Source organism: Megascapheus bottae, chromosome 3, assembly GCF_031878675.1.
Source record: "Megascapheus bottae isolate mThoBot1 chromosome 3, mThoBot2.hap1, whole genome shotgun sequence".
Classification (NCBI taxonomy): Eukaryota; Metazoa; Chordata; class Mammalia; order Rodentia; family Geomyidae; genus Megascapheus; species Megascapheus bottae.
Window position 1 is genome coordinate 58,449,413 of NC_143511.1, and position 24,635 is coordinate 58,474,047.

General features: G+C 46.9%; 1 protein-coding gene across 2 annotated transcripts; it reads right to left on the bottom strand.

The window, feature by feature from the left end:
* Positions 1–2,637: 2,637 nt before the first annotated feature.
* Positions 2,638–14,652, bottom strand: Aqp7 (aquaporin 7). 2 transcript variants are annotated; one of them, XM_090330115.1, is made up of 8 exons: positions 14,429–14,652; positions 13,675–13,725; positions 10,963–11,068; positions 5,653–5,779; positions 4,877–5,014; positions 4,066–4,184; positions 3,673–3,890; positions 2,638–3,377 (listed from the first exon to the last, which is right to left on the bottom strand). In XM_090330115.1, the coding sequence occupies exons 2-8, from the start codon at positions 13,698–13,700 to the stop codon at positions 3,110–3,112; spliced, it is 1,002 nt and encodes a 333-aa protein (XP_090186241.1). In that variant the 5' UTR covers positions 13,701–13,725; positions 14,429–14,652; the 3' UTR covers positions 2,638–3,109. The 2 variants fall into 2 exon arrangements, with proteins under 2 accessions (XP_090186241.1, XP_090186240.1); XM_090330114.1 differs by having other exon boundaries at positions 14,404–14,652.
* Between the last annotated feature and the right edge of the window lie 9,983 nt (positions 14,653–24,635).

Here is a 24,635-nt window from a genome sequence, read left to right on the forward strand (position 1 = left end):
ACCTCTCATTTTCTTCTTGATTTTAGATTCATCACATACACATCATATTTATATATGTTGTCAGCACAATCATATAACAAATTTACCTACAACTCTAGAACTTTGAAAAATATGAAAATGTTTACATTACCCATATGTTCTGGCATCTGAAGGAATCCTCCCTTGAAAAATTATCATATGCACATATATGTTCAAAAAATATGGTTTTAGGACTGGGAGTTTGGCATAGTGGTAGAATGCTTGCCTAGCATGCACGAAGACCCAGGTTTGATTCCTCAATCCATTCATAGAAAAGCCAGAAGTGATGCTGTGGCTCAAATGGTAGAGCACTAGCATTGAGGAAAGCCCGAGGACAGTGCTCAGGCCCTGAATTCAAGACCCAGGACTAGCAAATATATATTTTTTATTTTATTTTTCAGCTGTAAAACTGATATCATACTATATCAAACCTATTATTTTTTTTTCTATCAGTTGTGGGGCTTGAATTCAGGGCTTAGGCACTGTCCCAGAGCTCTTTAGCTTAAAGGCTAGCACTATACCACTTTGAGCCACAGCTCCATTTTTGGTTATTGAATGGTTGGTTAGATAAGAGTCTCAGGGCCAGGAGTCTGTTCTAATAGTAGAATGCTTGCCTAACATACACGAAGACCTGGGTTCGATTCCTCGGTACCACCATCCATAGAAAAAGCCAGAAGTGGTGCTGTGGTTCAAGTGGTAGGGATCTAGCCTTGAGGGAAAAAAAAACAACCCAAGGGCACTGCTCAGGCTCTGACCTCAAATCTAGGACTGGCAAAAAAATAGTCTCACAGACTGTTTTGCCTGTGCTGGCTTTGAACCATGATACTCTACTCTCAGCCTCCTCAGTAGCTAAGATTATAGTCATGAGCCACCACATCCAGCTTTTTCCATGTTGTTGCAGTACCTGTTATACCCTAATTTTTCCCCACAATATGATATTGCACAGTAGGCCACTGTACAGATAGTGTCTCCTGCTTATGGACATGGGGTTTCTAGTGCCTCCTGTTACCTTGTGCCTTGTTCCCTGTCCCTCCTCCTTTCACATTTCCACAGCCCACCAGTATTCACAAAACTGGGATTTCTGTATCTGCCAATAGCTCTCATCTGCTCTCCAGACTACACAAAAGACTTAACTGCATGATTTACTGAGCACTTACCTTGGGCTAAGCACTACTCTGCATTTTACATGTTTTACCATACTTAATATTTAGTATACTTATATAGTATATGTTTTTTTTCCTGGTTCTGGGATTTGAGTTTAGGGTCTGTGCTCTGTCCCTGAGCCTGTTTTGCTCAAGGCTAGTACTCTACCACTTGAACCACAGCTCTATTTCTGAGTTTTTTGGTGATTAATTGGAAATAAGAGTCTCATGGACTTTCTTGCCCCAACTGACTTCGAACTGTGATCCTCAGGTCTCAGCTTCCTGAGTAGCTAGGACTACAGGCATGAGCCCCAGATGCCTGTGGTAGGTTATCTTCTTAACTCCATTTCAAAAGTGAAAAGACCAAAAAGATGAAGACCAAGAGTTTGAATGACTGCCCAAAGCTATCTATCTCTCATCCCCCTTCCCACAGTCCCATAGGAACTCAAATAAAATATATCCAGAACTTAATTTTCCTCTCCAAACCAAATCCTGTTAGTGGTGATTCTCAGCCCCTCACATCCAAGCCAGAGACTAGAAGTCACACCTCACTCCTCCCATCCTTTACCAACTACTTTATGCAAACCGAGCCCAAATCCTACCTAGTATAGCTCCCAAGTGTTATCAAATTCCATCTCTTCTCTCCCTGCACATAGCACTGTCTACTAGGCACTTCCTAAATTACCTCACCTCCAAAAGGAGGACCACGCCCGATTTCCTCTGCCCCTGTCCTCTAAAGTGAGCATCTTAGCCACATTCTTTCACCTCCACTCTCATGTGTCTCCTCTGGGAAGACATCCGAGCCTTAGCCTTGAAACTGGCTATGAGTCCCCCTGCAAACCCCACCATTTCCAAGCCTCCGACTCTCCATCACTTCCTTTATTACTGGATTGTACTCTTCTTCACCACAGAGAGCCAGCCTCATCCATTATACATGTCTAGCCTGTACATAGTTGGTACTCAGTAATGACAGATGACTCTCCCAAACCAAAATGACCCCTTCCTGGCCCTGCCATCATTGATCTTAGCTATCCCCTTGAGCTAGGGTGTGTGTGTGTGTGTGTGTGTGCTCCCAAACTGGGAGTTGGTTGGTTTTGCCTGTAATCCTGGCTACTCAAAAGATTGAGATCTGATCTTGGAGGTTCCAAGCCAAACAGGCAGGAAAAGTCCCATGAACTCATCTCCAACTAACCACACACCAAAAAATAGCCAGAAGTGGAGCTGTGGCTCAAGTGGTAGAGCATTAGCTCTGAGCAAAATAACTGAGACAGCACTCAGGCCCCAAATTCAAAGCCCAGGACCAGCACTAACAAAAAATATAAGGATGTAATTGCCTCATTACATCCTCCCTCCTAATGTTGGAGTTGAACCTTCACATGAGAAAGCTCTAGTGTCAGGAAAGAAGAGCAAGAGCGTGCCCCTTAAAAATGTTCCATCCATACCTAATATTCCTGTGGAAATGAAAATAAATTCAGGGAACGGGTGGAAAAGTCTTAATCTTTAATGTATGAAGCACAGACACAGTACAAAAACAGATTACAGTATATAGGTAGCACTAATATGTGTAATTAAGTAAAAATTGCTGAGAAGGTACCAATTGGGGAAGAAGGTTGAAAAATTCTGATCTAAATGTGTGGGCCTTGCCTGTTCCTAAGAACCTCAAGTTGTCCCCAAAACTGGCCCTCACCAGCTCTTTCTCAACCCCCCCCCCTCACATAACCCCATGCCCGAAAGAAAGCCATTCTGTGTGAACTAAAATCAGAGGACCCCAGCTTTGCTCTCCCCCCATTCTTTGTTCTGACCTGCTAAGAAAGACCCAAAGGAATAACCCTGAAGCTTCTGAAAGAACTCCAGAGGGAAGCTCCCCCTGCGAAGCCCTTAGGAAGTAAAGACGCTGATGCGGGACAAGGCTTTATTGCAGTAGGGTTGGGATCACTAACAATCTCTACTTAGAAACGCTCTGTAAGACTAAGGCTGCCTGAGGGCTTGGCAGGCTGGACAGAAGCAGGGTTCACAGAGACAGGGATAAGAGCAGGCTTGGTTGGGCTGTTCTTGGACAATATGGTTATCTTGTGGTCTTCAAATGTCACAGAATTCTCCATTCTCTGGGGTTCTTGTGAGCTGTCACAGCCAGTGAAGATCAAGTACACGATGCCACCTATGTAAGCGCCCAGAGGCGGTGCCACCACTGGCACCCACCACCAGTTGTCCCCAGCACTGTAGGCAAAAAAGAGGATGCCAGTGAGGGTGATGATCCCCAGGATGGCATTCATGCTCATGTGCGGCCTAGATGGAGTGAGCAGAGAAGCCACCCTCCCTCTCCATCTACCCACCTGGAGTCCTGGCCAGCCCAGCCCAATTTAAGGACGGAATTGATGGTCTCACAGCAGTATTCACATCTTCCCTGGAGACCTCAGAACCCCTTCTGCTCCCGGGGCCACCTGGAGGCTCCAGAGACTCAGCGTGCAGGGGACCCATAGAAAGTTTCAGAAACAGCCTAACCGGGCAGTACCTGAACACTTGTCTTCCCCAGCCAGCCATGAAAGTGAAGAAACGCGGAGGCAGGTCCCGGGAAGGGTTGATAGCATATCCTGAGTTCATGCCTAAGGACACCCCAATGAGGCAAATGAGGATTCCAGTGACCAGGGCCTCTGTCCCTGAAAGTGCCGGGTTGTTCTTCTTGTCAGTGATGGCGAAGAGACAGAGCTGGAGCATCCCTGTGAGGAACACCTGAGAAACAAAGGCCGTGACAGCCCACGGAGGGCCTGGCCTGGCCATGGGGCCTCAGCAGGGCCCCAAGTCCAGATGCCTTGACAGAGACATGTCTTGGTGCACTCATCCAGAGTGCTCTTTCCTCTTCATCATGAGGGAATTTAGAAAGGGGAGCCCTCCCCGAACAACTCACCTCATCCAGGAAGCCCCGCCACAGTGTCATGTGGCCAGGAAGGTAGGTGGCAAAAATGCCCGCAGTGGCTTTGGGGCCGCTCACTGTCAGTAGCCCACCTGAGAAGTCTTGTATGGCCGCTGTGAAGATAAAGAGTGACAAACCACTGGAGTCCCACAAGTCTTTGTCTTTTCTTTTAATTCAGGGCCTGGCATGTGCTATGCAGGCCCTCTACCACTCACCACACCCTTAGTCTTTTTTTTTTTTTTTTTTGCCAGTCTTGAACTCGGGGCCTGGGTACTGTCCCTGAGTTTCTTTTGCTCTAGGATAGCAATCTACCACTTGAGCCACTGCACCACTTCCAGCTTTTTCTGCGTATGTCATACTGAGGTATCAACCCCAGGGCTTCAGCCTGCCTAGCTTATTGAGGTGGGAGTCTTGACAACTTTTTGTCAGAGCTAGGCTCTCAGCCATCATCATCTTGATCTCCCCTAAAATAATTGGTATTAGGGGTGTTGAATCTCTGAGATCAGACTCTCCCTAAACATTCTTTACAGACTGGGGTACCAGTGGATCATGCCTTTAATCCTAGCTACCTTAGGAGGCTGAGATCTTGCCAGCCCAGCCAGAAACATGCAGAATTCTCCAATTAATTAGCAAAAATCCAGAAGTGAGTCGGGCTCAAGTGGTAGAGTACCAGCCTTGAGCAAAAAGCTAAAGGACAGCATCCATACTCTGAATTCAAGTCCTAGCACCAGTGTGAACATGCACACCCTATCTGATTCACTCATATTTCAGAGGAAGAGGTTGAGGTTGGAGGCAGAAAACTCACTGTAGAAGAGCATGTAGGTGGTGGCAGCAGCCATGAAGGAGCCCAGGCACTGACCCAGCACATACACGGGGAACTTCTTCCAGGGCACACGGCCCAGTGCACAGCTGGTGAAGGTCACAGCAGCATTCATGTGTGCTCCTGGTGTAGTGAGGGGCAGATTTCATGGGGGAGCAAAACCAAATATGAACAACAAAATAATATCGAGAGCAACAATAACAGCATTTAAGGCGAGCAGGCTCTGTGAAAAATAACACTTTTTTTTTTTTTGGCCAGTCTTGGGGCTTGAACTTGGGGCCTGAGCACTGTCCTTGGACTTTTCTCAAGGCTAGAGCTCTACCACTTGAGGCACAGCACCACTTCCAGCTTTTTTCTATTTATGTGGTACCGAGGAATTGAACCCAGGTCTTCGTGCATGCTAGGCAAGCACTCAACCACTAGGCCAAACTTCTGGCCCAAGAACACTCTTATTAACCCCTTACAAAGATTTTAGGGACCTGCCTCCAGTTTAACCCCTCCGCCAAAGAAAAGTGAAGGGCAGAGAAGGTAAAAGTATTTCTTAAGATGGCCCAGCTAGTCAAAGTGGTGGTGGAGAGGGTCCAAGGAGAATCTGGGGAAGACACAGGCAGAGGCAAGGGGTTCAAAGATACTCTCCCCTCTTGTGGTCACCAGTGAGGCCCTGGCTGGGTCAGAGAAGGGACTGTCTGGAAGTGGGCAGGAAACAACCTGTCAAGAAATACCTGACTGTGCCCAGTCAGGTAAGGTCTGGGTTCACTCACCAGAGATGCTGCCTGCCATGTGTACTCCCATGGTGACGCCGAAGCCAAAACCCAAGTTCACACCGAGGTAGCTCCCTTGTTTTTGATTGGTTAGAACATTATGTGCCACAGAACCAAGGCCAAAAACCTGCAAATGAGGGCTTCTGAGGGGTCCGCCTGCCCAGCAGTCACACCCTCAGAGGAGAGCTCCCCCACGGCTCCCTGATGTTGCCCTCAAAGCCCTTCTACCATGTCCTCGTTCTACAGAGGCTTTTCTACCCTCATGAACACCTTTCAGACCTGATCCAGTGAAAGCTGATGGTGAGTGTAAAACGATTCAGTGCCAGGCACTAGTGGCTTGCACCCGTAATCCTAGCTACTCAGGAGGAGGAGATCTGAGGATCTTGGTTCAAAGCCAACCTGGCAGAAAAAATCCCCATGAGCACAGTGGTGCTGTGGCTCAAAGAGTGCTAGCCTTGAACACAGAGGCTCAGGGACAGTGCCCAGGCCCTGAGTTCAAGCCCCACACTAAAAGAAAAACAAAAAACCTGATCTCATCTCAGCCTCCTGAGTAGCTAAGTCATTGGTGCCCCGTTTCTAATAACACACTTCTTAAGGAAATACTATTATTCTCTCCATTTGACAGAAAGACAACCTGAGACAGAGGATAAAGATAATGGAGAGAGCTGGGCGTGGTGGCTCCCGCCTGTAATCCTAGCTACTCAGGAGGCTAAGATCTGAGGATCATGGTTCAAGGCCAACTTGGGGAGGAAAGACCTTGAGACTCTTATCTCCAGTTAACCACCAGAAAACTAGAAGTGGCATTGTGGCTCAGGGGGTAGGGCAATAGCCTTGAGCAGAAGAACTCAGGGACAACACTCAGGCCCAGAGTTCAAGCCCCATGACCCACAAAAAAAAAAAAAAAAAGGAGAGAGAAAAACAGAGCATGGTACCTGGAGTGGGCTGGGTGAGGGTGGGCTGGTGCAAAAATGGAGAAGTCCTCCATTTCTGGAGGTATCTCTAGAATACAGAGCAGAAAACAGAAATTGATAGATGAGAATGGAGTGGGGCTGAGGCCAGGGGAGACTGACAGGCTGAGGATAGAGGTAGGAAGATAGAGGGTCTAAAGCCTGAGGGCCCCCTTACCATTCCCCACTTTATGTCAAAAACTCATTTGCTTAAAGAGATTAATTAGGAATGAGCCCCACATGACCCTGCATGTCAGGGCTGTCCATGGGAACACATGCTTCTGCTCCACACCGCTTTGGGTTTGATCTGGAAAACTGTTCATTTTGTGCCAACACAAGGACTTTAACTCAGGCCCTCAAGTTCTCCTGTGCCAGCTTCTCAAGGCTGGCACTCTATCACTTGAGCCACACCTCCACTTCCAACTTTTTGGTGGATAATTGAGATTAGATTCTCTTGGATTTCTCTGCGCAGGCTAGCTTTGAACTGAAATTCTAAAATCTCAGCTTCCTGAGTAAGATTACAGCATGAGCCATTGGGGCCAGGCTTGGATAAGTTGGTTTTGAAGGCTACAAGTTTCAACTCCTTTTAAAAACAAATGAGAGCCAGGTGCAGTGGCTCACACCTATAATCCTAGTTACCCAGGAGGCTGAGATTTGAGGATCAAAGTTCAAAGCCAGCCTGGGCACAAAAAGGACCTGAGACTTTTTTTTGGGGGGGGGGGTGTCATGGAGCATGAACTCTAGGCCTGAGTGCTGTCCCTGAGTTCTTCAGCTCAAGGCTACCGCCCTACCCTTGAGCCAAGCCCCACTTCCCATTTTCTAGAGATTAATTGGAGATAAGAGTCTCAGGTTCTTTTGTGCCAGGGTTGGCTTTGAACCTTGAGCCTCAGAACTCAGCCTCCTGAGTAGCTAGGATTACAGGTGTGAGCCACCTGTTTGGGGCAAAGACTTGAGACTCTTATCTCTAATTAACCTGTAGAAAATGGGAAATGGGGCTTGGCTCTGGGGTAGATCGGTAGCCTTGAGCTGAAGAACTCAGGGACAGTGTCCAGGCCAAGGGCAAGCCCCATGACCCAAAAAAACAAAAACAGAAAACCAAAATGAGAAGCCCTGGCCATACTGGCCTTCGTTCTACCTCTATAGCTACAATCAGCTAGAGCAGTGGCAGCCATTCCTTTACCTACTCTGCAATGAACCAAAGCCCCTAGGGTCCTGATTTGTCTTGGTCCTTGTAGCAAGTAAATTTGCAATCCATGCCCAGTGGCTCAAGGGTACAGCTGGGTTTCCAAGGCCTTAATAGCTCCAGCCACTTCTCTCCTTGGTCAGTGAATAACAGTCCAGCCCCAAAGTTTCCACGACAATCAGACCTCATCTCTAGAGATAGTAGAGTGCAACGGTCCACTTTTCTCACTCTAGTCTCAATAAATGGGGACCAAGGTCACACTAGCCTTTTGTGCAAAACCTTTACCCTGGTGATTCACTGAGCTTCCTCTCAACTGAAAAAGCCTCCACTTCTTGGCTTAGGATGAGTAACTAAAAATAACAACAACACAATGTCCTACATAAACTTGGACCTCAGAAAGGCTTTTTTGTTTGCTTGTTTTTCAATACTAGGGATGGAATAATGCAGAGCCTCACAGGCAAGCACTATACCACTTAAGCCACAAGACCAGTCCTTTTGTTTTATATCTTGTTTTTGAGATAGTCTCTTTCGAACCTTGCAAAAATGAACTCAGAGATCTCCCACCTCATTCTCCCAAGTCGTTGGGAGAGTGTATTACCATGACCAACTCACCAGGTTCTTTTATAACCATTACTTTCCTTTAACCATCATAGCAAATCTGTGTAGCAAATGTTTTATATTTGTCTTCTACCCTACAGATGGAGAAAGTGATGTCCAGAAAGGAGTCTTGAACTATGCAAAAGCTAAAGGTGAAGGCTTTGACCTAGCTAGTTAACAAGCCTGCTAAGGAGCCAGGCTCTGGTGGCTCACATTTGTAATCCTAGCTACTCAGGAAGCTGAGATCTGATGATAGCAATTCAAAGCCAGCCAGGGCAGGAAAGTCTGTGCGATTCTTACCTCCAATTAACCACCAAAAAGCTAAAAGTAGAGCTATGGCTCAGGTGGTAGAATGGAAAGCATATGGGCAGGGATTGGAGGAGGGAATGGGGGAAGCAAAAGAAGGGGTGATAATGTCCAAGAAGCACAGTAGTCATTACTTGACTTCTAGAATTGTAACCCTTTGTACAACTCCTTCGTGAGAACAATTTAAAAGATTAATTTGGGCTGGGAATGTGGCTTAGTGGTAGAGGCTTGCCTGGCATGCATGATGCCCTGGGTTTGATTCCTCAGGACCACATACACATAAAAAACCAGAAGCGGCACTGTGGCTCAAGTGGTAGAGTGCTAGCTTTGAGCAAAAGCAGCTCGGGGATAGTACTCAAGCCCTGAGTTCAAGCCCCAGGACTGGGAAAATAACAATAATAAATTTGAAGGAAAAAAAAAAGAAAGGAAAAGAGAAAAAGAAAAAATAAAAAAGGATGAGGATGAAAAATACCAAACCAAAGACTTGTCTAACACATGCAAAGCCCTAGGTTGAATACCCAGCACTGCAAAGGAGAGAAAGGAAATGGAGAAGGGTTGGGGAGATAGGCAGGCATCAAGGAGTGTGGGCAGTGCCTGCTTTCCTAAGAACTTCCCAAGGAATCACCCTCCTGGCTCCCAGGTTCCAAGGTTTAAGAACCCTGATGGGACTGGAATGTCTTGTCATAAATGAATTACTTTGTCCTGGATTAAAAAGGACAGAAATTGGGCTGTGTTCACAGCTCCGGAGCCAAAGCAGGTAAGCGAGGAGAAAAAAAGAGTGGAAGAAGAGAGGCAGAGCCAGGCACAGTGGCTCATGCCTGTAATCCTAGCTACTCAGGAGGCTAAGATCTAAGGATCCAGGTTCAAAGCCAGCCTGGGCACAAAAGGATCTGAGACTCATCTCCAATTAACCTCCAGAAAATGGGAAGTGCAGCTTGGCTCCAGGGTAGTGTGGTAGCCGTGAGCAGAAGAGCTCAGGGACAGTGCCCAAGCTGAGTTCAAGACCATGACCCACAAAGAGAGAGAGAGAGAGAGAGAGAGAGAGAGAGAGAGAGAGAGAGAGAGGGAGGGAGTGTGTGTCAGTCCAACCCGGGACCACATGTGGTCCTAGTGCTGGCACCTGGCCTTCTTCACACAAGTCTGCCCCCTGTGTTACAGTTCACATTTATCAACAAGGGAGCTAATGTTCTGAGCCATTAAAACGCTTGTGGGATATTACACAGCTAGAAGAGAGCACAGCCAGAGTTCAAACCTAACTCCAAAGGTCCTGAGCACTGTCCTTGGACTTTCTCAAGACTAGAGCTCTACCACTTGAGCCACAGCACCACTTCTGGCTTTATTCTATGCATGTGGTACCGAGGAATTGAACCCAGGTCTTTGTGCATGCTAGGCAAGCACTCTACCACTAGGCCAGACTCCCAGCCCCATACACTTCTGGCCTTTTGCTGGTTACTTGGAGAGAAGAGTCTCATAAACTTTCCTGCCCAGGCTGTCTTCAAACAGTGAGCCTCAGATCTTAGCCTTCTAAGTAGTTAGGATTACAGATATGATCCACAGGCTTCCACCCTAGAGCTTAAAGAATTTCTTTCCTCCATGATCTCCAAATCTCCACCCACCCCACTCCATCACTGCCCTCTGTCTACCTCAGTCATGGCTATGGCCACCTGTCTGCTTAGGCTCCACACTGTACCCTCCTCTCTGCTCGGAAGCCTTCAATGTCTCCCCATTGCCCTCCAGATTAATTCTCAAAGCCCAACATTCAAAATGTTCACAGATGCCTCTACTCTTAGCTTTTCTCTCCACACTTCCTGTCATGTCTTTTTCTTTTTTATTTTATCCTAGTCCTGGGGCCTAAATGCTGGTCCTGAGCTCTTGTGTTCAATGCTAAAGTGCTACCACTTGAGCCACAGCTCCATTTCTGGCTTTTATTTTTTGGTGCTTCCTTGGAGATAGGAGTGTCATAGACTATCTGGCTTTGAACTGAGATCAGCCTCGGATCTCAGCCTCCCGAGTAGGATCACAGGCATGAGCCATGGACATCTGGTTCCATCATGCCTTCTGACTCATGCTCCCAGTCCTGACTCCTGACCTCCAACCCATGGTTGCACTCTATCCGGGCAAATGTGATCCCTTTACATCCCAAAAACACTCGATGAGGAAGACCTCTCTCTTTTTCCTTGCTTCTTTGGCAGACTCCCAACTCAGTGACAGGTGAAGGAATTATATGTCCTATGGGGTGAGGGCAATAGGGAAGGAGGGATGCCAACCCCCACTCACCATCATGACATATGTGCTCAGGAACTCTGCCAGGAACTCTCGCACCATCTTCTTCCTCAGTACTGCTTTTATCCTTGCTAGTACAGGCCAGGAATCCATCATGGAGCTGTGGGTGGGTGTGAAGCAAGAGCAGTCCGAACCCATGGACAGAAAGAAGACAAGTCAGCCTCTTGCTCCTCAGCAATTCAGCTCATGATTGGGTTAATGAATAACCCTTTCTCCCTGTGCCTTCTCCAACCCAAGACAGCTGGGATTGGAGGCATCTGAGTGCCACAGGGGCATGGAGAGGAACTGGGGCAGATGGCTAATCCAGACCCTTTTCTTTTGGCCAAGACTGGATGAGTGGCACAGTTGAATATGTAGTTGGCAGCCAGCTGCCAATGGTTTACTCACACTTGTAATCTTAGCTACTCAGGAGACTGAGATCTAAGAATCAAGATTCAAAGCTAGCCTGGGCAGGAAAGTCTGTGAGACACTTATCTTCAGAAAGTCAGAAGTGGAGCTGTGGCTCAAGTGGTAGAGTGTCAACCTTGAGCAAATAAAAAGCTAAGAGGGAGCCAGGCATGGTGATTCTTGTTTGTAATCCTAGTTACTCAGGAGGCTGAGATCTGAGGATCAAGGTTCAAAGCCAACCCTGGCACTAAAGTCGGTGAGATTCTTATCTCCAATTAACCACTAGAAAGCTGGAAGTGGGTCTTGGCTCGAGGGATAGGGCAGCAGCCTTGAGCTGAATTGCTCAGGAACAACACCCAGGCGCAGAGTTCAAGCCTCATGACACCTCCCCCCCCAAAGAAACCTAAGAAACAGTTCCCAGATGCTGAGTGCCAGATGCTGAGTTCAAACCCCAGTATGGGCATGCACACACACACACACACACACACACACACACACACACACACACACAAGAAATAGGGAAGGATGAGTTGCTAGAGAAAGATTGTGATCACAGGCCAGGGACTGGCAACAGTAAAACAACCTAATAACTGCATGAAAGAAAGGCTAAGTCCTGAAAAAAATATGCATCATCAGCTTCTGCTGCAGATGAGGGAGTCAGCAAAACACACCAGCCCTGCAACCAAGTGGACATAAAAGGACAATCTTGAATGACTGGATGAATGAGTGAGAGAGAAAGGGAGGAAAAGAAGGACCTGACCTTTCTTCATGGTTTATTCTCAGTGTTTACTACAGGGAAGATGTGCAATAAATATTGGTTAGATGAGAACTGGAAATTCTGTTTCTTAGTCTCAACTAAATTTCAAAGTTTCCCACTGTGGCCAACACTTAATAAATTTTTGCTTAATGAATGCATAGTTAAATAGACAGATAGGTGAAAAGATGAGTTTCAGGCCCCAACGTCTATGGGGAGTGAAGTCTGAGCCTTAAGTTTGAGGACAGTGCTGAGATTTGGTGGATGAAAACGAAGAAGAGGGCTGGGTGCTGGTAACTCATACCTGTAATTCTAGTTACTCAAGAGGCTGAGATCTACAGATTGAGGTTCAAAGCCAGTCCAGGCAGAAAAGTCTGAGATTCTAATTGACCTACCAAGAAGCCAGAAGTGGAGCTGTGGATCAAGTGGTAGAACATCAGCCTTGAGCAAAATAGCTAAACAAGAGTGTGAGACTGAGTTCAAGCACCAGTAACAGTACCGTGCCCCCCTCAAAAAAAATAAATAAAGGAAGAAGAAAACTAATAGTGTCTCAATCGGGCAGAAACAATGACAGGAAATGTCATGTTCTAGATATTTTAGGATATTGGTCACTAGGTGTGAAGTGAGTATGTACAGAAAAACATCAAGAAGGTGACCTTGACTTCTGGCTTGAACACTGAGGAGGCGATCACCCCTCGCTGAGCTGAGACCACAGGAAGAAGAATAGGTTTGGGGGAGATGAAGATTCAACTGGAATCTTTAGTTCCATGGGACTCCCAGCAGGGAGATGAGGGCTAGAGACAGGAATGTCCGCAGTGCACAGTGGAATCCACTTGTTCTCTGCATCCACAAGGACAAAGACTTCCTGGCTCACATGGTGCTGGCAGCACTTGCATAAGCAAGGACACTCGCTTGTTAGAAGGTAATTAAGTCCTAAGGGAAAATATAAGGCAGAGAAGAGAACTGAGAGAGCAGGGACTGGGTGGGAAGTTTGATTTCAAGTAAGGTAGGCATAGGCCTTGCAGAAATGGTGGCTTCCAAACAAACATGGAGAAGATGAAAGGAGTAATGCAAAAGAGCACTTGAAGCCAAAAGAAGCCAGTGGAGGACGCTAGTGTGTGTGCAGAAAGTGAAGGATGTTGGTGTGACTGGAGCAGGGAGAGCGAAGTGTAGAATGAGGGCCAGAGAAGTAAAAGGGAGCAGAAGATAGAGTCTCAGCCAGTACAAGCCTCATGTTTTTGCCCTAAAGAAAGGTATACCTGAGAAACTGAGGGGTGATGAGTTCAGTTCAGCTGAGCACCACCCACGTGGGGCAGTCAAAATTCAATAACCCACCCCAGATCCTCATCCATATCTTTCAAAGCTTCACTTTGCCCTGGGCCAAGTTTAGCTGTGTTATGGGGCTTGAGAGGCAGGTAGGAGGGACTTTTCTTCTGGGGCACAGAAGAAAAGGAGGGGGTCTAGGAGAAGTTTCTATGAGGGAGAGACTGAGTCAGAGGATGAGGTACACTGGGCCAAGAGTGGAGGTTGAGTTGGGGATGGGGAATAGAAGTCTGGTTGCTTACCGCCTCTTATTGCCCATCCGAGCCATATTTTGTCTTTCAGGTTTTTAAATGCTGTGGAATCAAAGAGAGGTCAGCAAGGAATGGGAGGGGACACAGAACTTGGCTCCTATGTCAGCTACCACCTTCTCCAAGGAGGAAGATGCTAGGCAGTGCCTGCTAATGCCACCCTTCAATCAAGCCAAGCTGGGCAGGGAAAGATGGGGAGGGCTAGGTGTTCCTCAGCCAATGGGGACAGGCTCTAGAGTCCCCACCCCCCCACCCCCATATTGGCCTCTGGACGCCAGATGCCTGGGTGGGCTAGGTCCTTCAGGGGTCCTACTAGCCTCCCCAAGGTTTTGCAAGCACAAAATCTTATCACTAAACTCTAGGTGCAGAAGCCCTCTAGCCCAGATGGAGCCCCTGATGGGGAGAAAACACTCTCTAAATTTGTAGTCTGACCCATCTCTGATCTGCTTCCCTTTTGTCTTGGACCAGTGGAGCTGGTCCTCAGCTCTTTCCCCTTCCTATCCCTAGGCTCTGCTGACAATCCAGCCCGATACCTCCTCCCAGTCTCTGCTGCCCAAAACTCACTGGTTCTACCAGCTGCCACCTTAAAGGTAGGAGACTGAAGCTAGGATAGAAAGTCAAGCCTTCAACTCCCAGCTGGGGTTTCTTTCCCAAATTCAACTCCACCATCCCCTCCTCCCCATACCCTCTACAGGTTTAGAAATCCTAAGGACCCCAACCTACCCCAGCTGTTTGGAGCCCCACTCACGCTGCGACGTGTCTCGGCCTCTGCCTTAGGAATTCCTGGATAAAAGCAGGTTTTGATCTCATTCCACCATGTGTGTCCCAGACTCCACACTGCACCCCACCGCTGGGGCTCTGCTATCTTTGTGTGCTTAGCCTGGAGCCTGCCTCTCAGCCCTCCCCAGCACGGGCCCAAGGCTGCATCTACTCCTCCAGGGGAGAGGTCAGTAGGGAAGAGGTTTGGCCTGTACTACTTGAGCCACATCCAGACACACGGCCCAAAATAGAATCTCCCTTCTGGCCAGGAGCGTCATAGTGACTGAGTTCTAAAGTAGCCCTGTGAGGTCAGAGACAGAGGTCCAGGTAGTGGACTCTGTGAGCTCTAGTCCAAGAGGAAAGAAAGATTGGTGCTCTAAACCATGTTTGGGGCCTGTCTTTGGAATCAGAGCCTGAGGTAGCAGGAGCTACTTATGGAGAGAGCTAAGTAGAATGGAAACTAGAGCTGGAAATTTCTGGAAATCATAAGCAACAGAAGGAAATAGGAGACCCTGGGTCAGTCCTCAGAGAGCCTTCAATTGAACAGGCTTCATTCTCATCTGAGATAAGGGACCCCTCCTCACACACACACACATACCCCAGCAAATCTGTTCCTATGGGGCCCCTACCTGAGATCAGAAGGAAGAAACTTGGGCCTAACCCTCAGGAAAATGCCTCTCTTGGGAGGGGCTAGTCTTCATTAAGGAACCAAAGCTGGCCCCGTGTGGGGTTCAGACTGAAGGCCGGGGAGCTGAATAACAGGTGGGATCAAGGGAGAGCATGAGGGACATGTGAAGTCCAAGTCCTTCAGAGTCAGGGCCTGGCTGGGTCTGAAAGGACAAGGCAGAAGTTGGGGATTTGAACATATGACACCATGCTGAGACATAAGGGAGTCGTTGCTGATCTCCCAACTATAGACATCTGCCACTGGAGTGCTGGGTGACTGACAGTAAGTCTAAAGAGGTCATGAAGCCAGCAGCTCATATGATACAGGATTTGGTTGCCCAAAGCGTAGGGATGAGAATGAAATAGTCCTCTAGAGGGCGCTAAAGACCAGGCCAGATTTGGAATCTGCATGGCTGCAGTCTATTCTGGACACACCCAGTTGTTTGTCCTGCAGCTCACTGCAGGGAGAGGCAGCAGTAGGCTAAGGTGCCCAGGCTTCCTATTCAGGAACCAACTCTTGCTGCAACCTCAGAGGTCCTGCTCCCCTATGCAGGAGCTCAGTGGATTCAGGATGCTGTGTGTGTCCCTTCAGGGAGAAATAAATCCATGGAAGAGGGCACCCGTCCTTCCTACTGTCTTTCATGTGCTGTGTGTGCACACAGGGTCATGGGTGAAGGAAGGTCAAAAAGAGATCTGGGGAAAATATGTTTAAATTAAATTGTTTGTTTTGTTTTCCGGTTGTGGAGCTTGAACTCTGGGCCTGGGCGTTGTCCCTGAGCTCTTCACCTACCCCTTGAGCCACTTTCAGTTTTCTAGTGGTCAGTTGGAGATGAGAGTCTCACAGTCTTTAGTTCCCGGGATGGCTTTGAACCGTGACCCTCAGATCATGGTGAGCCACCATGCCTGACTAAACTAAATTGTTTTTAAAAGAGATGGAAGGCCAGGAGCCAGTGGCTCACGCCTGTTATCCTAGCTACTCAGGAGGCTGAGATCTGAGGACTGCAGTGCAGAGCCAGCTGGGCACAAAAGTCCACGAGAGTCTTATCTTCAATTATCTACCAGAAAACATGGTACTGTGGCTCAAGGGGCAGAGTGGTAGCCTTGAAATGAAGAGCTCAGTGACAGAACCTAGGCCTAGAGCTTAAGCCCCACAACCAACCAAAAACAAAACAAAACAAAAAACAGATGGAAAAAGTGGACACCAGTGGCTCACATTTATAATCCTAGCTACTCAGGAGGCTGAGATCTGAAAAAGCCAGAAGTGGTGCTGTGGTTCAAGTGATAGAGTATTACCCTTGAGCACAAAGAGGCTCAGGGACAGCACCCAGACCCTGAGTTCAAGGCCCAGGACAGGAGGGTGGGGACAGCAGGCAGACAGACAGAGACAGACACACAGAGAGAGATGGAAGTGTGACTGAAAGGAGTGCTTGCTTAGTAAATGCAAGGCCTTGAGTTCAAACACCAGTATTGCCGAAAGAGAGAGAGAGAGAGAGAGAGAGAGAGAGAGAGAGAGAGAGAGAGAGAGAGAGAGAGAGAGAGAATGGGGGGGGAGCATGGTGTCAACATCACTGTAATGTCAGCTATTTTGGAGGTAAAGATAGGAGGAATGAGGTCAGCCCAGGCAGAAGATGGAGGAAGAGGAGGAAGAGGAGGAGGAGGAGGAGGAGGAGGAGGAGGAGGAGGAGGAGGAAGGGGAGAAAAATGGGAAAAAAGGAAACATTTGAAGCCCAATGAGGTTGTAAAAGTCTAAAAAAGCCTAACCAATTCTCCTATTCTGGGACTGGAGAGTGCCTTGTTTTTTTTGATTGTTTGTTTTTGTTGTTGTTGTTGTTGTTTTACCAGTCCTGGGACTTGAACTCGGGGCCTAAGCACTGTCCTTGAGCTTTCTCAAGGCTAGCATTCTACCACTTGAGCCACAGCACCACTTCTGGCATTTTCATTGTATGTGGTATTGAGGAATCAAACACAAGACTTCATGCATGCTAGGAAAACACTCTACCACTAGGCCACACTCCCGGCCCAAAAAGTGTTTTGTATTATTATTATTTTATTGCATTTTATGTCTGTCTGGTGCTGACTTTATCTTGAGGGCCAAGTAGCTTCCAAAATGTTCTATACAAGGAGTAGAGTGAAGTCTTCTACCTTGGGTTCCCAAGGCCTTGGGCATCTAGCAGGCACGGGTGCAACTGGGGCCTGGGCACTAGAGGAATTCTCAGCTGGAGAAAGAACAGAAGCCATTACTGAGCTATACCATAGTACCTGAAATCCATGCTGAATTGGATATATATGATGTACATAGATGATAGTGTGTGTGTGTGTGTGTGTGTGTGTGTGTGTGTGTGTGTGTGTGTGTGTGCATGCTCACGTGCCCATGCACATGCATGCCCATACCAGAACTTGAATTCAGGACCTTGCATTCTCAGTTGCTTGCTCATGGCTGGCACTGGTCATGAGTTTGTTTGGGTTGGCTTTGAACTGTGATCCTCTAGGTCTCAGCCTCCTGGGGAGTGAGGATGACGGCCATGAGTCACCTGCTTCCAATCTGTAGTTTCACTCGTTAAGCCTGGTCACCCTCTGTGCTGAGTGACACCCCCCCTGACCTGGGCATCAAATTCACCATCAGTTCGTGCCTTAGCCTCTGTCTCCCCACCCATGAACGCAGCACTGGAAGAGATGAGGTCCTCCTATCTAGATATTTCTGCCATCCAGAGAACACCCCAACAAAACTGTGTGTGAAGCAGTAGCCGACCGTTAAGTCAGACACTAATTTGGTGGGAATGATAAATTGGTAGAAAATAAATTGGTATGATTGGTGCCCGCAGAGCCCCTTTGCAGACTTGGATGTAGCTTTCAGCATTTGATCCCTCTTAAGTTTTCTATGTATGTCTGCTGTGCAACTATGTCTGCTACTGAAGGTTTGGAAGTCACTCAATGCCCACTGACCTCTCACTTATTACTACACTAAAAACCACAATGACAACTGGTGATTGGGGACGTTAATGTTTACCTAACTGAAAAATTAAATATTTATAAATGCACTAGCCAGACAAGTTGAGAAGACACACTGTTTATCATTGAACTGGAAGTGTGTTTTTTTTTCTTTAAAGAAAATATGTTAATTTTTAAATCACACATCCTTTTTCTTTTACTATTTGGTGGATTTTTGTTTGTTTGTTTTACAAATCCTGACACCTGAACTCAGGGCCTGGGCATTGTTTCTGAGCTTTTTTGCTCAAGGCTAGTACTCTACCACTCAAGCCACTGCACCATTTTGGCTTTTTCTGAGTGGTTTATTGTAGATGAGTCTCATAGACTTTCTTGCCAGGGGAGGCTTTGAACCACCATTCTCAGATCTCAGCCTCCTGAGTAGCTAGGATTATAGGTGTGAGCCACTAGCACCCAAATTCTCTTAGTATTTGATACTTTAAATACTAATAATCCAGGACTGGAGCATAGCTCAAGTGGTAGAGCCTCTTCCTATCAAGTAGGAACCAATAAATGAAATAAATGTTGAAAGCAGAACTATGCAACTTGTGAGTGGGGATGGGAGGGAAACCCTAGAAGGCAGCAAGGGAAGCGGTGACATTGTCAAAAAAGAAATGTACTCTTTTCCTGACTTAGGTAACTCTAACCCCTCTGTGTATCACCTCTATAATAACAATTAAAAATTAAAAAGAATTATGTTCAGCTGGTTGCTGGTGGCTTGAATCTGAAATCCTAGCTACTCAGGAGACTGAGATCTGAAGATTTAGCCAGTCTGGCAGACAAATCTGAGAGACTGTTAACCGCAATGAAGCAACAAAAAGCTAGAAGTAGAATTATGGTCAAGTGATAGAGTGCTATCTGTAAGCCAAAAATCTAAGGAACAGTACCCAGGCCCTAGGTTTAAGTCTATACTGGCACCAAACAAGCAAACAACAAAAAAAAAACCACCGTATTTCCTGTCCATATTTTGATCACATTTTGGCAGACATCCCAAAACCAACAAATCCACTACAAGCTTTGTCAAAATAAAAATGATACATGAAGCTCATTCACTGGTTATATCTTTCTGTTAGTTGGTTTCCAGCATCTGAAGCTTACTGCTGTCCTGTCCTATATTGCATTCAATGGGTTTTCCACATTGCAGAATCCCCTACTGATAAGGCATTTAGATTGTCTCCAACTTCAAATGTATCCAACTCTTTGTGATTTGAATAGCCTAGGGCAGACACAATAGGCTGAAGCCCAATTAGAATTTTTTTCAAAAAATCAGAAAGGATGCTAAAAACTTCTCTGAACCTACCCCAAAATGCTCCCAAAATTCTAATCATGAGCTGAGAGCATGACATCGTGGTACAGTGCTTGCCTGGCATGCATAAAGCCCTGGGTTCAATTCCTCATTACCACATACACAGAAAAACCCAGAAGTGGCATTGTGGCTTAAGTGGTAGCACTCTTGCTAGCCTTGAGCAAAAAGGCTGCCAGGGCAGTGGCTCACACCTGTAATCCTAGCTACTCAGGAGGCTGAGATCTGAGGATCATGGTTCAAAGCCAGCCCAGGCACTAAAGAACCAGTGACTCTTTTTTTTTTTGCCAGTCCTGGGCTTGAGCTCAGGGCCTGAGCACTGTCCTTGGACTTTCTCAAGGCTAGAGCTCTACCACTTGAGCCTCAGCACCACTTCTGGCTTTTTTCTATGTATGTGGTACCGAGGAATTGAACCCGGGTCTTTATGCATGCTAGGCAAGCACTTTAACCACTAGGCCAAACTCCCGGCCCCCGAGAACCAGTGACTCTTATCTCCAGGAAATCACTAGAAAACGGGAAGTGGGGTTGTGGCTCAGGGGTAGGGCAGTAGCCTTGAGCTGAAGAGTTCACGAACAGCGCCCAGGCCCAGAGTTCAAGCCCCGTGACCCCCATTCTCCCCCCCAAAGAAAAAAGTAAACAAAGAAAGACGGAGGCAATGGAGGGAGGGGAAGAGGGAAGAAGAAAAGGAAAGGATGGAGAGAGGAGGGGAAGGAGGGAGAGGGAGGGAAGGAGGGAGGAAATCCTTAAACGTCACTCAGTAAATGTTCCTTCCAAATTCATTTTTTCAGGGAGGAAAACTTAGATTCAAGGGAAGCCCAGAACTAGAGCATGTGAAGCAGGTCTCTACCCTGCCTTGGGCCAGGAGACCAGGGTCCCTACACACACACACACACACACACACACACACACACACACACACACACACACACACAGAGAGAGAGGGAACTGGGGAGAGGTGGCTAAGCTAGGGAGGAGTGAGGCACTTTAACCCTTGGACCTACCAACTGCCAAAACACACACTCACCAACCAGACTCTCAGTCATACATGGTCCCCAGGACAGAGTGGACAGAAAGTAGAGCAGACAGGACCAGACACGGCCATTCTAAGTGGAGAAACCAGAATTGACTGGTCTCCTGCCTCCTTTTTTTTTTTTTTTTTTTTTGTCCTGGGGACTGGATTCAGGGCCTCAAGCTCACTAGGCAGGGGCTCTACTACTTGAGCCACACCCACCCCTTGGAAACCAGAAGTTAAACCTAGCTCTGCCCACTCTGCAGCCCAAAGTAGAGTTGGACATCTTGGCACCCAACATAGAGCTCAGACCTCTCACTTTCTAGTGGAAGCTGGAGCTTCCTGGAAAAGAAAAATAGAAACAATTAAGAGATAACAAGGAAAGAATTTGGGTATGTGAGAAATGTTTGTGTCTTAGTATATGTCCATATGTGAACATGTGCCTGTGTAAATAGACCAGTGTGTATGTACACACATGAATGTATATGTCTGCATGTTCATGCACATGTGCATGTGTGGGTATGCTGGTCTTGGGGCTTGAACTCAGCCTGGGTGCTGTCCCTGAGCTTTTGTGTTCAAAGCTAGTGCTCTACCACTTTGAGCAAGGTCAATTTCTGGCTTTTTGATAGTGAATTGGAGATAAGAATTTCACAGACTTGGGCCAGGAGTTTGGCCTAGTGGCATGTAAGAAGACCTGGGTTCGATATCTGAGTACCACATATGTAGAAAAGCCGGAAGTGGTGCCATGGCTCAAGTGGTAGAGCTCTAGCCTTGAGGAAAGCCCAAGAACAGTGCTCAGGCCCTGAGCTCAAGCCCCAGGACTGGCAAAAAAAAAAAAAAAAAAAAAAAAAAGAATTTCAAGACTTTCTTACTGGACTGGCTTTGAACCCTGATCCTCAGATCTCAGCCTTTTGAGTAGTTAATATTACAGGTATGAGCCACCAACCCCTAGTTTGGATTTTTTTTGTTTTTGTCTTTTGCGGGGAGGTGGAAGGTATCTGTATATAGATTTTTAGTTGTGGTTTCGGTTTTTGTAAGACAGGGTTTTACTAGTCAGGCTAGCCTCAAACTTAGAATCCTTTTTTCTGAGCCTCTCAAATGCTGGGATCGCAGGTAGGTGCCCCCACACCTTCTGTGTCTGGTTTGCATGTGAAAGCCTTTCTGTGACTATGTGCCCCCCCCCCATTCACACAGGTGTGCACTCCGAAGCACTGTGCCTGCCTGTTCTTCTGGGTTAATGTTTTCCTGCCTGCGTCAGCACCGCCCGGTCAACAGGCAGCTTGGTGCAGGAATGTGCCCTATCTGATCTGGTCAGGGGCTGTGGGTCTGGAACAGGGGGCTTGAGGTGGGCAGGGAGCCCATCTCAGCTCACCCGGGGCCAGCTACACTCTTCTTACTCTCCTGCTTAGCCTAAGAAAGGAGGCAGGCCCAGATGCCCTGGCAGTGCCCAAATGACTGCCTGCCTCCTGGCTTACATGGCTCTTCTCAGTGAGGCCTCTGGGCCTCTCTGTAGATGGACAAGGCCAGCTGCTCCCTGATTTAATCCCCACCTTTGCCCCGGTCCTAAGGCCTCTCCACACATAGCTATATCCCTGGAGAACAAACAGAACAGAGAGGCCAGGAAAAGCTCAGGAAAGCAGCTTGGAATTGCCGGTGGGAGCCACTAGAAGAAAGGTGGGACTCTGTTAATGGTTTTCCAGGAACAAAGGGTTTGTTTTCACCAAGAGGCACCGCCCGTCCCCCCAGGAGACACTGAGACTCAGTCAGGAACACACGGTAGGACACAGGGACCCCAGGCAGGGAGAGGCTTCCCTGTTGCTGGGCCTCTCCCTGTGCTGCTGCAAGGCCTTCCCACACCCGCATTGGTCCCTCGGGTGAAGGTTGGGCCCACTAGGTTGGGCATGTAGACACTGTCTCTTCTGCTCTTGGCACAGCCCACAATCCAGTGTGAGTCAAACCCAGGTGTCCGGGCTGCCAGCACAGCTTGAGGATGCAACAGGAGACAGGCTGGTATTTGGAGGGAAGCAACATCACCACTGGGGGCTATTTGTCCCAGGTGGAGGTCTGGGGCTTACGGCCCTGCTCTGAGCTACATCCTCTATTGTACTCGGAACCTTGGGAACCCTTGGGGTTTTTTTGTTTTGTTTTTTTTTCCTTTTTCCTTCAGGGAAAAAAGTATAACTTAGCAAGGTGCTGGTAACTTATACCTGAAAATCAGGTATAAGTTCAGACGTCTGGGATCTGAGGATCAAGGTTCAAAATCAGCCCAGGCAAGAAAATCCATGAGACTCTTATCTCCAATTAATCACCTCCTAAAAAGCCAGAAGTGGATCTGTGGCTCCTATGGTAGAGTGCTAACCTTGAGCAAGCAAACTCAAGAGACAGTTTCCAGGTTGTGCATTCAAGCCCCAAGTAGCCACACACAAAACAGGGATCTATAACAAGATCTGACATCTTTTATTAGAAAGATTTTATGACATACATTATAATGACAGGATGAAAGATCGAAGGTCTTTCACTTAACAAGGAAAACAGTATAAAGGCCCACATAAACTCCTGCTAAATCAGAAAACTCCAATGCCCCCATCAGCCCACAGTGTTTACACACAAACATCTAAGGAGTTTCTCATGGTTCACAGCACTGTGGTCTGTGTTTGTCAGGACCTGCTGTATAATACTGATCTGGTTAGCCAGGTGTGGATATACATGCCTAGAGTCCCAGGATTAGGGAGGCTAAAGCAAGAGGATCTTGCATTCAAAACCAGCCTAGGCTACATAACAAGGCTTAGTCTCAAAAACAGGAAAAAATCTGAAAATAGCAAACTATATTCAGAATATCCAGAATATCTTTACCCATATTCACAGCTCTTCTAATTCTAAATCATCCAAATCTAATTTGAGAAAACTATTCTTTGATGTGTTTTGGAGACCACAACAGTTTTTTCTTGTGCTACAGATTTTTACTTTTTTCTTTTCACAAAGTATTGAGGATCCAGTCTAGGCCCTTCTGGTTGATTAACAAGTGTTCTACCACTGGATTGCAAGCACGGCCTTGAACTACCAATCTCAAGGGCTCAAAGCTTTTCACCTCTTCCACACCATTTCTCTGTTCATTAGGCTTGGTAGGTGTGTAAATCTGCTATCTAACCCAATTTTTTATATGTCCATTTTACTATTATTCAATATCTTCCTTTAGGGTCATGCAATCAACCTCCAAAAGTCATTTTTGCAAAACTGAAATTCTCTATCCATTAACAACTCTATCTCCCCCTGTTCCTAGCTCCTGGCCACTACCATTCTACTTTCTATTTTTATGAATGTAACTATTCTGCATAACACATATATGTGGAATATGCAGTATTCATCTTCTTTCCCCCTAATACTCAGGGTTTGAACTCAGGGCCTCCTACTTGGTTGCTTGGTCACGTATTGCCTGAATCACACCTCTAGCCTAGCTCTTTGCTGTTTTTTTTTTCAGTCACAGGGTTTGAACTCAGGGCCAGGGTGCTGTCCTTGACTTCTTTTGCTGAAGGCTAATGACTTACAACTTGAGCCACACTGCCACTTTCAGCTTTTTCTCAGTAGTTATTGCAGTTAAGAGTCTCACAGATTTTCCTACCAAGCTGGCTTTGAACCACAAACCTCAGATCTCAGCCTCCTAAAGTAGCTAGGATTACAGGCATGAGCCACCAGCTCCTGGCTCATGCCACATTTTCTTTATCCATCTGTGGACACCAGGGTTCATTTCCTCTTTGGCTATTGTGAATATTGCTGCTATAAACCCAAGTGAAAATAGCTCTTCAGGATCTTCCTTTCAATTATTTCACATGTATAGCCCAGACATTTTTGTATGCTGCAACTCCTACCTCCAGGCTGGTGCGGGGGGAGGGGGGAATTCTTTTTTTGCAACTGTGATAATAAATGTTTTGCCTTAGTACATTTTTTTTCAGCCTACAAGTTCTTTTTTTTCTCATTTTGAAGCAAATTAAAACATTTTGTGCACCCTGTGTTGGTGGCTTATGCCTTTAATCCTAGCTACTCAGGAGACTGAGATTGAGAAGGTTCAAAACCAGCTGGACAGAAAAAGCTTATCTCAGGCTGCGAAGATTGCTTAGTGGTAGAGTGGTTGCCTAGCATGCATGAAACCCTGGTTTTGATTCCTCAAGATCACATACACAGAAAAAGCCAGAAGTGATGCTATGGCCCAAATGGTAGAGTGCTTTCCTTGAGCAA

Excerpts from the sequence above, each read along its gene's own strand:
- Aqp7 (XM_090330115.1), bottom strand. The coding sequence starts at position 13,700 with ATGGCTCGGATGGGCAATAAGAGGCG. Across the intron at positions 5,015-5,652 it reads CATGGCAGGCAGCATCTCTG|GAGCACACATGAATGCTGCT; the intron begins GTGAGTGAACCC and ends TCACTACACCAG. Across the intron at positions 4,185-4,876 it reads CACCTACATGCTCTTCTACA|CGGCCATACAAGACTTCTCA; the intron begins GTGAGTTTTCTG and ends TTATCTTCACAG.